This window comes from Boleophthalmus pectinirostris, unplaced genomic scaffold (genome assembly GCF_026225935.1).
Source record: "Boleophthalmus pectinirostris isolate CB_2022bp ecotype Guang Dong unplaced genomic scaffold, ASM2622593v1 HiC_scaffold_3, whole genome shotgun sequence".
NCBI lineage: Eukaryota > Metazoa > Chordata > Actinopteri > Gobiiformes > Gobiidae > Boleophthalmus > Boleophthalmus pectinirostris.
Genome location: NW_026571299.1, coordinates 20587045 through 20604128, shown reverse-complemented (window position 1 = coordinate 20604128; position 17084 = coordinate 20587045). Strand labels below are relative to the sequence as shown.

The window sequence follows — 17084 nt, the reverse complement described above, 5'->3', positions numbered from 1 at the left end:
TCCCCACATGCTTTAAATTCTCTCCACATTTTATCCCACGCCATAGCAAGCTAGTTGTTTTCAGTGGATGCGATGTGGACAGTGGCACGATTATGGCTTATCTGTTTCAGCGTCTGGCTCCCAGTTCGGCTGCACGGAGCCCTGATTGTCTCCAGGAGAGATGTTTCAAGTCAGGTACGCCGCTCAAATAATAAACACAAGCTTAATGCGAATTACCAAACTTTACATGTATTACATGTATAATTAGTAACAGCAGTCTATGTACTTTTGCTATTTTTTTCTTCAACCTATACAAAGATGAAAAGTTGCGGTCATGTAAGACATTGTAAAGGTAAAGGTGCATTGTGTAGCTTTTCTGGTGCAGGGTCCGTCACCTGCTTGTTTCAGTGGATTTGTCATTATTCTGCTTGGAATGTTCCAACGTATGACATTAAACTTCTCTACCTTACATTTAAATTACAGGTGAGTTTATAGCTCAAAAATACCTTGAAAAACAGGCATTTTGACTGTAACGTTCTCCACAGATCTGACCTGTAACTTGGTCTGGTTTGGTCTCCATGAAGATTGAAAGGTTTAATACCATGCTGAGAAACATAACAGACAAAACAATAACATTTCCATGGAGAAAAGCATTTGACGGACTCTCCATCAGAAAAGTTACACATTGCACCTTTAAGCTTTTAAAGATAACATTGCACTTACTAATAGTTTACATTTAGAAAATGAACACTTACCAAATCATCTGTGATTAATGTTTGGGTAAACGTTTAGATGCAAGGTGCAGTCGCCTGTAAAATCTTCATCACAGTCCCAGGAATCAGACTGTTGTACCATCCAGATCCTCACTAAATTTAAAAATTTGTTTTTATATGTTAAAGTACTATTAATAAATAATGCATATTTTACATAACAGTAATCAATATAAAATGCTTTATTTTAATGTGCAGTTTTCATTATAATTCTGGCAGTTACTTTTGGCTAAGAGCCTCAAGTCACCCTCTGTGTCAGAACCTATGTTGAGAATTGCTTTATATGAGTCATCAACAAGCCTTTACACGATTTAATCTGATGTCTCACTAATCATAGTTGATTATCCTTTAGTCCCAACAAAAGTGCATCTTGATATTCTCATAATTACGTAACCCTACTCATGCATATTGGCCAGTTATTTGCATTGGACAATGATTTCTACAATTTCCTATGAATTGAAAATAAGAAAATTACATGTATGTTTTTTTTTTTCTTTCACAGGAAAGAAGCTCTGGACCAATGGGTGTAAGAAACTAGTTGATGAATAAAAAAAATAAAAAAAATGCGTCACAATAGTGTGCATGAAATTTCTGGGTTAGATTTTTATTCACAGTGGGTGTATTGTTTGTGTTTAAACTTTATTCTATTACTTCCACATGGCGCCAGGCATTTACTGCTCTTCATTTCCTCCCTGACTGTTGCTGTGCTTTCTGCTCTGATAATTCTATCCGTATTGAAGGTGAACTAGGCTATGTAGCTTTTCTGGTTTGTCACCTCCTTCACTCCACGGAGATGTTATTGCTTTGGGTATGTTCCACAGTTCGGCATTAAACTTATTTATCTTAAATTTATTAATGTTGTAACAAAATACTTTAATGTTTAATGTTATACTGTGAAAAGTACCAAGCAAAGAGATAAGCAGGATACACCAGAAAAGTTACATAGTCCACTACTGCATTACTACATTTTGTTTTTGACTGCTCACTGTGTATGTACTTGTATATTTCTTTTATTTATTTATTTATTATCTTTTTATCCAGAAAGTGGAGGTGTACAGTGTAACGGTGGACTGCACGGTTACTTCACGTTTCGCTCACACCATCATGACGTCCAAGGCCCGAAACATGGCCAACAGCTCACAGGAAATCTTCTTTGAAGTGGAGCTGCCCAAGACTGCGTTCATCACCAACTTCAGCATGTCAGTTCTGACCCCGTTGGTCTGTTGTCAGGATATAATTTAAAGGACAATTCAGATCATGTTTCTATATATTTAACGTTTACATATATTTGAAGGTCCCATGTTGCATAAAATTGACTCTTGTGAGCTTTAAGCCATGTTAAAATGTTGTTACCTCATCAAAAATATACCTGGACTTGTGTTTTGTTCACACATATTTGAGTGACACTTTATTATTTGTCTACATCTCTGAAGCTCAGAATGCTCTGTTCCACCTTATGATGTCATGAAGTGGTTGTGGTAGTTAACAGCTACTTTTTAACTTTTGTTTAGTAGAGACTGGCAATTCCAGATCTGAAATCATCCAGTTTTCTAGTGAAGAAGAATGGAGTTCAAAAACACAGTGGGGCAGTTTCAGTATCACAACGTGAAACAGAATGTTTTCTGTTTGTGGGAAAAACTAAATATGCAGAGTTTGATTGTTAATGAAACAAAACACAACTCTGGTATGTTTGTGATGAGGAACATACATTATAACAGATCAGAACATAGTGAAATATGGGAACTTTAAAGGACAATTCAAACCATGTTTTCAAACTTTTATATATGTATTTAACAGTCTGCCCCAGGGCAGCTGTGGCTACAGTAGTATCTTATCGCCACTGAGTATGAAGTGCTATATAAAATGTATGCATTATTAACTATATATAAAATGTTTGGCCTATACTTGAACAAACTATGACTGAAAAGAAACCAGTACAAATTCCATATTATCCAGATTATAAACCAGATTAATGAATGAGTTGTGTTCATATTGTACAATATGATGATGCCATTATCTCAGAGGACAGGGTTTTATTTATAACTCTTTGGGAGATTCACTGCTTTTGAAAGAACATTGAACCTTATCACTACTGGTTTGGGGTAGGGTCTACAAACTACTACTTCCCATATAAATTAGGGATGCACCAATCTGATATCCGTATTAAATATCGGCGATAATACTGAAAAATCTGCTGGACTGAATATCAGCTATCAAATATTGGATCAGCCTATATCCAGTTTGGACAGATAAACTGATGTAATAAAACTATTTACTGGTTGTAGTTGGACCAGAAACCAGAAAGGCTCAATGTCTGAACTTTTATTTATACAAAGTTGTCCTGTAGTTACTTTAGAGATAAATACCAGCTCATAATAGTTTATTTTTGTATAAAGGAAAAAGATGCTGTTTTCACTCTGTGCATAGGTATCATATGGGCAGATTAGATTGATATCAGAACTAAAAAAAACTATCAATGCATTGCTAATATGAATCTCATGGCTTTAAGTCCTTTCAAACAACCACAATTACACCTTTAGAACAGAAGAAAGCTGGTACCATGTTTGAAGATATTTTGACAATTAATTTAACTTTTGTTTATTTACAGTGACAGAAGAAAATGAACATTGTGCTGGTTTTTGTTTCATGTGCACCTGTGTTTTATTTGTTTTTAAATTGACCTTTTACTCCACAGGGAAATCGATGGTAAACTCTATGTTGGAGAAGTAAAAGAAAAAGAAAAAGCAAAGAAACAGTACGATAAAGCTGTCTCTTCTGGACAGACTGCTGGAATAGTCAAGTAAGTGTTTATACTGTATGGGTGGTGAACATAGATATACATTTGGTTTGCTTGATCTCTTTCAATACCACAGTGCAATAATGCATTTAAAGGTCTTATATTGCACAAAATTGACTCTTTTGAGCTTTTATAATGATTTTTATAATGTCGTTACCTCCTCTGTCTCTGCTCTGTTCCACCTTGTGATGCCATGAAGCTGTAGTTTTCAAGTTAACTGCTCCTTTTTTCCTGAAGTTCAGTAGAGACGGGCAGTTCCAGGTCTAAAATGGTCAGAATGAAACTAGTGAAAGTGTTTGGAGTTTAAAACACAGTGGAGCACTTCCTGTATTTCCAGATGACATCACAAGGTGGAACAGGTGGAGTGTTTTCTGTTTGAGAGAAGAACTCAGCCTAAATATGCAGAATTGGTTTGTTAAACATGTGTGAATGAAAGAAAACACAACTCCACGTATGTTTGTGATGAGGAAACAGCAATTTTAACATGGATCAGAAAATAGCGTAATATGGTCCCTTTAAACGTTTTGCAGGGCTGCAGGGAGGAAGATGGAGCTATTTGCAGTGTCTGTCAACATTGCAGCTTCAAGTTATGTTGTGTTTACACTCACTTACGAGGAACTTCTGCAGAGAAAACATGGCAAATATGAGATCCTGACACAAGTAAAACCAAAGCAAGTTGTCCAGGAGTTTAAGGTAAAGTGACATTTTATTTTTATGAATATTGAAATCACACTCTTTACTTGACTGTTTTTTTTGAGGATTTTTTTTTTGCATGTTGGCGCAGATAGTGGCAAACATTTTTGAGCCACAGGGCCTTGCATTTGTTGAGACAGAGGCAACATTCTTGTCCAATGACCTGCTCCCTCTGGTGGAGAAAGTTGTCACTGACAAAAAGGTAACACCATTCATTCAGTTAGCCAAGCATAAATACATGAAGTGTAAATAACGATTACTTATTTCTGCAGGCACGTATTTCATTCTCGCCAACAGTGGAACAGCAAAGGAGTTGTGCAGAATGTGTGGAATCTGTCATTAATGGAGATTTCATTATCAAATATGATGTAAAACGAGAAAAGGATTTGGGGGACATTCAGGTAAGACATGTGCATTAATGTCAACGTGTGATATTGATGCACCTACCTTTGTTTGATTTATTTATTTATTAGAAACTGTATGTTTTATGATGTTTAATTAAATGTGCATTGTGAGCTTTAAACCATGTTAGAATGTTGTTACCTCATCAAAAACATACCTGGAGTTGTGTTTTGTTTCATTCACGTGTTCTATTTTCAATATATAGTAATTCTGCATTACTGGGCTCTCTATATCGCCAAAGCTCAAAATGCTCTTTTACACCTTGTGATGTCATGAAGTGATGGTTTTCAAATCAACAGCTTCCTTTTACCTTTTGGTTATTAGACATTGCCAATTCCAGGTCTGAAATTATCCACATAAGTCTAGTGAAGGTGTATGGAGATTGAAAACACGGTGGAGCGCTCCCTGTATTACCACATGACATCACAAGGTGGAGTCTTATCTGTTTGAGAGGAGAACTAGATCCAAAAACAGTATAATATGATCTCTTTAAGTACCTGTAAACTGGAAACACATTATGTGCTATATAGATTCTAAAACAATTCAGCAATAAAATATGGGAATTTGAAAACCAGTGTCACAGTCCCCACTTGTCACGTTCAAGAGGGTTTAATCCCAGTTCTCCAAGACTCTTAAATATATAACACACTAGGGGTAGCTTTACATTTTTTCCTGTAACTGTATTTAAGGAAGCACTATCTTTTTACATCACCCAGAATGTTCCACAGTATGGCATTATGTCACATTTATCCATTTCCAGGTGTTTTTATAGCCAACAAATACCATGAAAGACATTTAATTTGGCCTGATGGTGTCACTTGCTTGTCTTGATCGATATATGTAGACATGTTTAATGTCATATTGTGAAACATTTTAGGAGAAGAGCAGCAACATATCCATGGAGACCAGCAAGTGCACCTTTAAATAAAACAGAATAATCAGAATGATGATGTGAATTAATTATTTTTAATGTTTGCTTCATTACAGATTGTCAATGGATACTTTGTGCATTTTTTTGCCCCTCCTGACCTTCCCAGAATCCCAGTCAATGTGGTGTTTGTCATTGACAGAAGTGGCTCAATGAGTGGATTAAAGATGGAACAGGTAACATCATTAATTTAGTGTAAACAAATGTAATCTTACTGTATAACAAAACAAGTCCTGTATTTTGTGTTTTGTAACAGACCAGACAAGCACTCAGTGCCATTTTGAATGACCTCCATCAAGAAGACCACTTCGCTTTAATAACATTTGATCATAATATTAATAAGTGGAAAAAATACCTCACCAAGGCAACTCAGAAGAATATCACTAATGCCCAGAGTTTTGTGAGCAAGATAGTGGACAATGGCTGTAAGTAGAGCCTCTAAGATAGCAGGTAAAACCATTGTTTTGACAGACCAATGTTTCTCAAAGCTGGTGGTACAAGCTCCTTCAGGTGGTACTTGGGACAGGTCTTCAGTATGTGGGTTTGAATTATTCAGAGTTCAGAGTTTTATCCACTTTTCTGTCCTTTGGATAATGTCTTAAATCTGGTTTAGCTCTAGATTAGACATAGAATAGGCTTAGTGGCACCATAAACTGTATATATAAATAGACATAGCTAACTCTCCAAATAGGAAGGCACTTTCGGCTCCATGAAGTCTGTTTACAACTGACATTACACTGAAAATTTGTCACCTCTTTCTCTGTAACTGCTGCTGTGAGCCTCGTAATTTTGGTTTTATATGTAAAATCCTGCCCTCTGAGATTATGACATCACATGCTAGTATTAACCCTTTCTAGATGATCCTGATGTTTTAATTTTGCTATTTTGACGGTAAATAAATTCCTATTCCTAATATGGAACTGGTTCCAAATTACATCACACCTTTGTCCACTTCTCTATATAGTCTGTGGGTGTCACGCTCAGTTATAGGCAGAGTTTTGAACTAGTGGTTGTTGGAAAGCCAAATATTTTCTTTGGTGGCACTTGGCAAATGTAAGAGCTACTGAGATAGACAGTATTGTAGCCCTCACCTTTTATTAGAGATGCCAAAAAGATAATATTTAAGTGCAATGTCTTTGTTGTTTAGCCACTGACATACACCGCGCTCTGCAGGAGGCTGTGGGCTTGTTGAAGGACAGCCGTGAGAAAAACACTGTTCCAGAAAAAAGTACAGATATGATAATTTTACTCACTGATGGAAATCCAAACCATGGTGAGTTTGCATGTGAAAAACTAACAATCTGTGTGTGAAGTATACACAATGTTTCGTTTTTTGTTCTTTTACCTAGGAGTCAGTAGCATCCCTGTGATACAGAAAAATATTAAGGCTGCCATTGCTGGGAACATGTCACTGTTTTGTCTTGGGTTTGGGAATGATGTGGATTATTCTTTCCTGGATGTAATGGCAAGGGAGAATTTGGGAGTGGCACGTAGGATCTTTGAAGGCTCAGATGCAGCTCTTCAAGTTCAGGTACGCTAGACCAGTGGTAGAACGTATCAGAGTAAAAGTAGGAAAGTACTGTGTTTAAGTAAAAAAAGCAAACAAATGTGTTTAGCAAACAAAAACAAACAAAATACAAATACAAACTGCTCCAAAAATCAATCCAATTGTTTCTGTTGAACAAAATTCAGCATAAATCTTCATAAATCTATCAAAATTTGAAGCTTTATAAGACCTCAAAATCGGTGCAATATACTTTTACTTTTTACTCTTTAAGTACATGTTTTAGGTACTTTAATGCTTTTACTTAAGTAGATTTTTCATGTGATAGTTTTACTTTTAGTAGACAATTTTTTTTCTCTAGTGTCTGTACTTTTACTTAAGTAACAAAATTGAGTAGTTCTTCCACCACTGTCCTAGACTGAAACAATAGAAATATGAACATGTAAGTTCTGTACTGTGTGTAATTTTAAATGTGTTTCAGGGATTCTATGAAGAGATTTCAAGTCCGCTGCTGTTAGACATCGGCCTGAGATATTCTGACAATGCTGTGATGACTCAAAACCACTTCAGACACTTATTCGCTGGGTCGGAGATTGTTGTGGCTGGCAAACTTCCTGATGACAATATCAATAATTTGTTGGTGGAGGTGTCTGCCCAAGGGGTAAGGGGTAATTACAACTTACACTGGTTTCTTGGGGTAGATAAAACTATTTCTAAACTATTTTAATACAAGTGCATAATACTGCATACTTCTAACATCTGTTTAAAAATTGGATTGTAATCGCTATATGAAATGTGAAGTTTTATTCTTTTTTGTCAGGAAGAGTTTATTACTGCTATCAAACATATTTCTAGACCATGAATGCACATTTTATTTTAAAGGTGCACTGCACAACTTTTCTGGTGGAGGGGGTGCCACCTGCTTGTCTCCGTGGAGATGCTATTGCTTTGCCTGAAATGTTCCATGGTATGACTTTAAATATTTCCATCTGGCAGCTATTCATTACAAATGTTTATACTTCTCAAAAATACAATAAATCCTTTTGTGAAAAGGGGCAACTCTCCACAGATCTGACCTGTAATATAGCTTAGTGCTGTAACCCAGTGTTTTGTGAACAATTAGTATTTCTCAAGTTTTAAACAATGAAAAACAGTGATTAAACCAGCAATAAAAGGAATGCATAAGCATCCTAAAGTGCACTGACCTTTGCTGATTGATCACACTTCTTTTTGGACAACCAAGCCAGCATTTCTGAACTTAAGCCGCAGGAACACTCGTTCAGGGCAAGCAGATAGGATTCGCTGACTCACTAGCTCTCTCGTGTGTCAGAACTGTATATTGCAGACCTACATGCAGATCGAGACAAGGCGGCCCCAAAAAATCTCTAGTGACCCACCTGAGGGTCACGACCCAGTCTTTGGGAAACAATGCTGTAACCTGCTTGTGTCGCTAGTCATAGATACGTTTAATCTATACTGTGGAACATTTTAGACAAAGCAATAACATTTCCATGGAGAAATCAAGTGGCAGACTCTCCACTAGAAATGTTACTCAGTGCATCTTTAATTATGCAGATATTGTCATCTTCATTTTTTTCAGCCCAGTAACGACTTTCAGGTCAAAGGTCAGCCTAATGCTGAGGAATGGGATGTAATCTACCCAGATGAGGAATACATCTTTGGGAATTTCACTGAGCGCCTGTGGGCCTATCTCACCATCCAACAGCTTTTGGAAAAGAGGTTTCTTTAAAATCTTAATTTGTAATAAAACCCTTAAGTATATACACACTTTTTGAAACTTTTTGCTACTAGTAACATTGGTGATCCACTGGAGAAGGAAGAGAACAAAGCAAAGGCCCTGGACATGTCCCTGAAATACAGCTTTGTCACTCCTCTCTCCTCCATGGTCGTCACCAAGCCCCAAACCAAAGACGAACCCAACACACTGGTGGCAGATAAATTCACTGAAGGTATTCTAATATAGTATTCTAGATACTGGATTGACACTTCATGTTCATATAATAAAACTACTGATTATGCTTAAACTTAAAGATCCTATATTACATAAAATTTACTCTTACACAAAATTTACTCTTACACAGAATTTACTCTTATGAGCTTTAAGCCATTTTAGAATGTTGTTACTTCATTAAAAACACAACCGGAGTTGCGTTTGTTTAATTCACACATGTAATCCTTCCACCTTGTGATTTCATCAAGTGGTAGTTTTCAAAATAACAACTACCTTTCACCTTTTGTTCAGTAGAGATTTGCAATTCCAGATCTGAAATGATCCAAATCTTTCTAGTGAGGGTGTACTGAGTTTAAAAACACAGTGGAGCATTTCCTGTTTTACTACATGACATCACAAGGTGGAACAGAGTATTTTCTGTCTGAGAAAAGAAGTCAGCCTAAATATACATGCTGTGTTTGCTAAACTTGTGTGAATGAAGCAAAGCTCAACTCCAGGTATGAAACAACATTATAACACAGATCAGAAAATAACGTAAATGAGTCTTTTAAGGCATAAATGATTTGCTGTGAAAAGTTAAACACCAAACAGAAATAACTACACTGAAATCTTGTCTTTTGATTGTTTTAAAGATCAGAGGCAACAAGCTGAGAGGGCCTCTGGTGCGGCAGCTGCACCTTCCCGTTCTGGGCATTGGTCCATGGCCCCAACCGGCAAAAGAGCAAAAGGACTAAGTGGAAGAAGCAGAATAGGGAGTTTGCGAGCAGATGGTAGTACATTCTGTATATAAAACAGTTATGTATTATTAGCACTGATGGGGAGAATATTTGAAAATATATTTAGTTACAGAACACTGAATACCTGCAGTAGAATGTATTTTGTAGTACATTTGGATACATGGTCTAGTCAGAGTAGTCAGTATTCTGAATACTTAGAATACTTGCATTTAACTTATAATGTAAACATGCAGAAACAGGTTTATGTTTGTTTTCAGTTTGTTCTCTCTCTGCTTGGAGAAGGAAAATCTGAATACGTATTCTTTGTACATGTATTCAGTTACTTCTCTACACTGTGTATATGTAACTGGAGGCAGCGTAGTTTAGGAACTTTCTGAATTGTGGGTTTATTTTTAACAAGTTTAAGCATTTAGTATAAGAAAGTGTTTAATGTTTGTTATGGTTGTTGTATGCAGCGGATGGAGACCCACACTTCATGATCGAGCTGCCTGAAAGAGAAGATGCTCTGTGCTTTGACATCAATGATAAACCAGGAACAATTTTCAACCTAGTGAGAGATCCTACATCAGGTAATACAATTTTTTTTATATTAATCAGACCAAAGCAACTATTTTTACATGCTATAGGTCTCACGAGGGTTACATCATGCTCATTGACAAGTTAACAATTAATGGAAGCAGACAGCAATGAATTTATCAAGGCTAATTTGTATTTCAACAGCAGGAATTTCCACAGTGTCAGTGTGTTACAATTTTGCTATAACACAATTCTCTATATTAAACCGGACAAAAACATCCTATATTCTCTGTATTGACTATATATAAAATGATATATGGACTCAAAATTATTGGCAGGACCCTAAGACGATAAAATTTTGTAGTAATGGGCTAAATGTACTTGGTATTTTCAGGATTCGTTGTCAATGGAGAGATCATAGGAAAACATGTTGCTGGAGATGAAGCTAACATGAAAACCTACTTTGGTCGATTTGGCATTACCCATAGTTCTTTGGGAGTAAGGCTTGAGGTGAGCACTCAGAACATCACCGTGACCCAAGACGGGGAGCACATTCTTCTTTTCTGGTCCAATGCAACGACAGTCAAAGGGATCAAGTGAGTATCTCAAAACTTCACATGTATTTTTACATCAATTTGGATACTGTTCTCATATAAAAATTATGTTGTATTCATTCTCCAGTTTAGAAATCAAACTGACCAAAAATTGTAGCCTTATGGTGACGATAAGGCATGCTGTTAAGTTCATGGTAATTAAACATACAAAGATCTGGAAGAGACGCCACAATCAGCAAGAATATTTGGGCTTCTACAACCTGGACAGTCATCACCTTTCTCCTTCAGTTCATGGTCTGCTGGGTAAGACCATAGACTGTTTATATAAATACTTCTATAATAAATTCTAAATACTTAGTTTATATTATACTTCTCTATACAGTCTATGGGTAAGACTAGGGTGACCAAATTTTCAAAATCAAACGCTGGGACACCCCTCGTTTTCAGGTGGTTGGTAATAATAAAATTGTGAAACAAGTGCATAATTAATCAAATCAAATCAGTCAAACTTTATTTGTATAGTACATTTCATACATTTGAAATGTTGCACAAAGTGCTTCACAGCAGCAACCCCCCCACCCCAGGTTTTAATCCATTTATACAACAAATTAAACAGAAACATAAAACAAAAACATAAAGCTCCTAAGGTTAGAGTAAGAATAAAAATGGAGAGCTAAGATCAGATGCAGACTAAGTAAAATAGTAATGATAATTTTATTTTAAACAAATATAATAATAACAACAGTAATAATAAGTTAAAATTAAAGCCGCGCGCTGCGATGGTGGCCCTCGCCCCGGCACGCACCGCCCCCCCACGCGATCTCCAGGGACTCGCGACCGCCCCGGCACGTCACCCTCTCTTCCTGACATCCGCCCAGGCTGACAGCTCGTCCATTAGACACATTACATAATGCACCTTTAAATATTTTTAGGAGCCATTGCGCCCCTGCTGGCCAACAGTGTAAAATGCACCATATCCATTATATATATTTTTGCTCATAATATGCATAGAATTTATTCCCTGAATTTGGTACAAATCCAATAATGTTGACATGTCATGTCTATGGTAGGGGGCGCTATGGAGTTCACTTTTCATATGTTTTATAGTGTATTATATTCAGGCTGGGATCATGCATTAGTGATTCAAATTTCAGCACGATCGGACTCAGCCTGTGTCTGTAATCATTTTTTAAATATTTTTTGGGGAAGTCTTTGCGCCCCTGCTGGCCAACAGTGAAAAATGCCCCATGTCCATAATACAATTTTTTGCTTGTATTCATGTGTAGAATTTAATCCCCGAATTTGGTCCATTTCCGATAATGTTGACGTTTCATGTCTATGGTAGGGGGTGCTATAGAGTTCACTTTTCATGTTTTATAGTGTATTATATTCAGTCTGGGATCAGGCATTAGTGATTCAAATTTCAGCACAATCGGAGTAAGCCTGTGAGTGTAATAATTTTTTAACAGTTTTTTTAGGGAGTCTTTGCGCCCCTGCTGGCCAGTGGTGGAAAATACATTATGTCCATAATGTATTTTTTTTGCTTGTATTCATGTGTCGAATTTAATCCCTGAATTTGGTACAAATCTGATAATGTTGACATTTCATGTCTATGCTAGGGGGCGCTATAGAGTTCACTTTTATTAGATTTCATATTTCATTACATTCAGGCCTGGATCACGCAATTGTGATTTGAATTTGAGCTCTCTAGGCCAATGCCTGTGGCCGTGACAGGTCACTGAAAAAACAGGAAATGAAGGCGTTTTTCGCCGGCGTGCTACATAAGGAGTATCTCAGAAAAAGTTGAAAACATCTGTGAGTTTATGTCTCTAGATGTGACTCTAGATGTGACTCGTCAAATTTGAGCTCATTTGGAGCAAACCCCGGGGACTTGAATCTTTTTGTAGACACCCAAGTCAAAACGGCGGCGAATGTTTGATCCAATATGGCCGACTTCCTGTTCATCATAGGGTCATGCTCCAATTCATCTTTTGTCTTGTCTCATTGTTCTCTATCACTGTTCCGAATTTCGTTTCCCTGTGACAAACTTTGCACGTCCCTACTCCCATAGGGGTCCAATTCTAGGTGGCGCTGTTGAGTCGGGTCACTTTGGGCATTGTCACGATGCCCATTTTATCAAATTTTTCACTGGGCCGATCGATCTGATACCCGGGTGTGGGACTTTTCGTCCATGTTCAAGGGGTCAAAAATGCGATTGTTTGGTCGGAAAGGGAATAAATAAAAAGAAACCGACGAAGAACAATACCCCTCGCCCCTAGGGCCAATTAGTGGCGAGTGCCAACAAGTTAAAACAAGTAAAAGTTTCAATTAAAAGCTAAATTAAAAAGCTACGTTTTGAGTTTACTTTTAAAAATATGAACACTTGCAGCGGACCTCAGATCCTCAGGTAGACTGTTCCACAAACAGGGGCCGTAAAAGCTAAAAGATGCCTCACCGTGAGTTTTAGTTTGGGTTTTTGGGACAGTTGAGGACCTGAGAGTCCGAGAGGGCTCATATGTTAAAAGCAGATCAGATAAATAAATAGAACTAAGACTATTAAGAGCTTTATAAATCAATAAAAGAACTTTAAAATCAATCCTGAAGCTCACAGGAAGCCAGTGCAGAGACTTCAGTACTGGGGTGATGTGCTCTCTCTTCCTGGTCCTTGTCCGCAGCTGTGCTGCAGAATTTTGGAGGAGCTGTAGTCTGTAGTGGAGCTGTGGTTTTCTTTGGAAGACCAGAAAGGAGAGCATTACAGTAATCACCACGGTTTGTGATAAAAGCATGTATTAAAGTCTCTGCACTGGCTTGAGAGAGAAATGGTCTGACTCTGGCAATATTTTTTAGATGATAAAAAACAGATTTAGTGAGGGAAATTATTATGTGTTATGTACTCGGCCCATTCATGACTAACATGCGAGTCAGTATAGTCACATTTGCTTTGTGTTTTGGTGATTTTTAAGCATACTTTTCTATATTTTACCTAATCAAATGATATTTATTTATGATTTATGTTTCTCTTTAATGTTGGCGTGTATTAAATTGGTGAAAAATAGGGACACCTGAGACATTTCTTGTATAAAACTGGAACAAATCCCTGGTTTTGAATAAATCTGCTGGGACCGGTGACACTGGGCTAAAAACTGGGACTGTCCCGGGTAAATAGGGATGTCTGGTTACCCTAGGGAAGGCACACACACTTAAGAATCCTCAGAAATAAAAATAGACAAATAAACTCACTGTAGACTAGCTCACTGTGTCTCAAAGCTAACTTTTATTAAAATATTAAAACATAAAATAAACTGCATATTAAAATTCAAATTTCTTAAACTAAAAAATTCACCCATAGTTTTCTGTTCACCGCCTTATCTTTACATATTTATTCATTTTAGCACGACTCTGCAAAAACCACATAGAGATAAAATTGGACAGGAAGTAGTGACTCTAACAGTGAGCCTACACAGAGCCCATTAAAGCCCAACCTCATAACCTTTTACACCAAAGTAATAAAATAAAAGCCTACATTATATTTTTTCATTTTGAGTTTTAATTGCACTAAAACTTTAAAAAACATAAAAGGTAAGCCTCTACCTGTTTGTCACTATAGAAATTGTTGCACTGTGTGGCATAAAACATATCTATTTTGTCATATAGATGAAGAGCTGCCCCCAGAAAGTTTTGCACTTTTTTTGTTGCTTTAAAGGACCTATATTAAGCCTTTTTATTTTTAATCTGTGTTACTATGTTATCTCCTCATTCCAAACATTCCTGAAGTTAAATTCGTAGTATTCAGTTTGTCTCTTTTTTCCATTCAGGTCAGTTTTATCATGGAGTAAGTTTTGAGCTGGCACAGCCAGATCGAGGAGAGGGTACCATGTTTGTGAAAGGACAAGAACTCAGTGTCACCAGGTGATTGTGGAACTTTTTTCTATTTTATTTCATTTAACTCTGCTTATAGTTATGTTTAATGTTTTTGTATGTTTTATAAGCACTTTGGTCACCTTGAGTGTTGTAAAGGTCTCTGTAAATAAAGTTTTGATTGATAGTTGTTTTTTGTAACTTGCAGACACTGGCAGAAGGACTTCAGTCTGGACGTGATATCAGGAAAAAGTATTGGGTGCTGGTTTGTAGGAAACAATGGCACAGGGCTCATAGATGGAGCAGCTTCTGACTACATTGTGCCAAGTCTCTTTGAGAATTTCTAGGAACAGATAGGAAATATAGTTCAAAATTGATCAAATGAATAATAATCATCATCACATTTAGGCTGGGCACTGTTAAACTAATCTCCACAAGGCTATCCAAAAAGTTCTGCACAGAAAACATTCAGGTGGGTCCTGTGAGTAACAATCTGCTGTACCTACTAAACAGAAGAGCTGTGCAATCAATTCATTTAACTCAAATTGAGACCAAAATATTCCAAAATGTAAATGAGATCAGCTTAATTGACATGTCTGTAGCCAATACTCTTGTCAGCAAAACCTTAAGATTTGGCGCAGAGTGTGGACTTTTGGAAGCAGGATTTTAACGTTTTTGTGTTAAATGGCACAAATCTGGGAAGTCTTGTAAGTTCATCAAATTAAACGCTGATATTGTGATCAATCAAAAAAAAAACTAAACAAAAAAACCCCAGAACTTTTTTTTAATGTATATAATCCTAGTCGGCTTGCTACTCTAAGTTATATAGCCAACCAAAGAAAGCTGAGTGGTATGCAGTCCTTGTTGCTGTACTTTAAAGAGAAGATATTACTTAAAGAATGTAATACATAGTACAGAGTACACTATAGACTACAGTGTGTGTGTGAAAGGGGTAAAAGATTGTCAAGTTTGTTGTATTTTTTCTAAAACAATACAATTTCATTAAACTCTATTTTTGTATTTTGAACGTAATAAAATAGTTTTAAAACATAAATGTATGTTCCGTGGATTATCCTACCCTATGGTATGGTATGGGAGCACCGATATCCAGCAGGGGGCGCCCTTACGTTGTAGAAATCACCCTCACCCCGGACTGAAGACTGAACGTAAAGCCAGAGACCCGCGATGAAGCGCCACAAGGTCACATGTGTCTAAACCAGGTATGATGACTGACCACATGAAGGATCTCGACAATTTTCTACTAATGGTTAAGTTTAGAATGTGTTTGCAAATTAGGCCTAAAGCGTTCAAAAAAACCCAAACAAAACAAACAAAAAAAATCCCATAAACGCTCTTAGACTGATTAACTAATAAATAAGCTAATAAACTGCTAAATAAAATATGGTTTCAACATTGTGTGTAGTTAGTTATTCTATAAAATCCCATAAAATAGTGCTGCCAACCAGGTAAGCTCCGTCGGTGTATTTTCTGCATGGCCTAAATTAAGTGTTGCAGCTGTATGCTTAAGCTAGTTTCACATGTGCTATTGTCCAAAAACAACAGGGTTTTGTTGCAAAAAACCTTGTTGTAAAAATAAACTATTATTACAAAGCTGAAACTGCGTTATATCTACATGTTACACTCCTATTTTGTGTATTTCATTGTCTGTGTGCAAAGTTTTTACATGCAAAAAAAATAAAATAAAATAGTACCGAAGAACAAAAAGTAGTAGTTACGAAGTGGTGTTGCAGTCATCCTACTCGTAAAACAGATTAAGCCTTGTAATTAAATCAGTAGTAGTTAGTTGTATAGTTGTTTTATGGCCTAATTCTTCACCTGAATATCTTAACTATAGGCTGTATGAACTTCAGTGAAATGAGTGTGGAATAACAGCACGCTTTTGCACATCTTTCATGAAAAATTAGAGTTTATGGAACATTGGAACATCTATAAAGCTTTTATCAACATTGATAAAAGCGTTATAGATATTTTTATACAGTGATTTTGACCGTGAAAAACATAAAAATGCTCTGAAAAAGCTGTGCCACTATTAGGCCAATTGTAGTAAACGGTGCAGTAACATTAGTGGCTTTCCCAGCATAGATTTAACAGCAAAACCAACGGCATTCACCCATTATGTCCTTGAGCAAGACACTTCACCTGTCTTGCCTCAGGTGTCTATGGATATGAATGTGTGTATGATTGTGTGTGTGTGTGTGTGTGTGTGTGTGAGAGAGAGAGAGAGAGAGAGAGTGAATAGGCCTATGGGACAAAGGATGGAAACATTCACCATCTGACCAAATAAACACTATTAGCCTAACATTACTAATATAAATATTCGCCAGACGTTTATATTATAATTTGAAACCTTTGT

At 36.7% G+C, this 17084-nt stretch overlaps 1 protein-coding gene across 2 annotated transcripts; it reads left to right on the top strand.

Moving 5' to 3' along the window:
- The first annotated feature begins 59 nt into the window (after positions 1–59).
- LOC110165787 (inter-alpha-trypsin inhibitor heavy chain H3-like) lies at positions 60–15764 on the top strand. Of its 2 annotated transcripts, XM_020930977.2 has the most exons (20): positions 60–174; positions 1252–1275; positions 1791–1948; positions 3445–3549; positions 4077–4239; positions 4331–4441; positions 4512–4640; positions 5629–5745; positions 5826–5994; positions 6717–6842; positions 6919–7100; positions 7555–7734; positions 8674–8813; positions 8886–9043; positions 9678–9815; positions 10238–10351; positions 10693–10894; positions 10980–11155; positions 14668–14761; positions 14919–15764. In XM_020930977.2, the coding sequence occupies exons 1-20, from the start codon at positions 73–75 to the stop codon at positions 15055–15057; spliced, it is 2727 nt and encodes a 908-aa protein (XP_020786636.2). In that variant the 5' UTR covers positions 60–72; the 3' UTR covers positions 15058–15764. The 2 variants fall into 2 exon arrangements, with proteins under 2 accessions (XP_020786636.2, XP_020786637.2); XM_020930978.2 differs by lacking the exon at positions 1252–1275.
- The last annotated feature ends 1320 nt before the right edge of the window (positions 15765–17084 follow it).

Bases quoted from the DNA above. Each gene is read 5' to 3' on its own strand.
- LOC110165787 (XM_020930977.2), top strand. From the start codon at position 73: ATGTGGACAGTGGCACGATTATGGCTTATCTGTTTCAGCGTCTGGCTC. The intron at 4,442-4,511 runs GTAACACCATTC...TTATTTCTGCAG, and splicing joins AAGTTGTCACTGACAAAAAG to GCACGTATTTCATTCTCGCC. The intron at 11,156-14,667 runs GTAAGACCATAG...TTTTCCATTCAG, and splicing joins TTCAGTTCATGGTCTGCTGG to GTCAGTTTTATCATGGAGTA.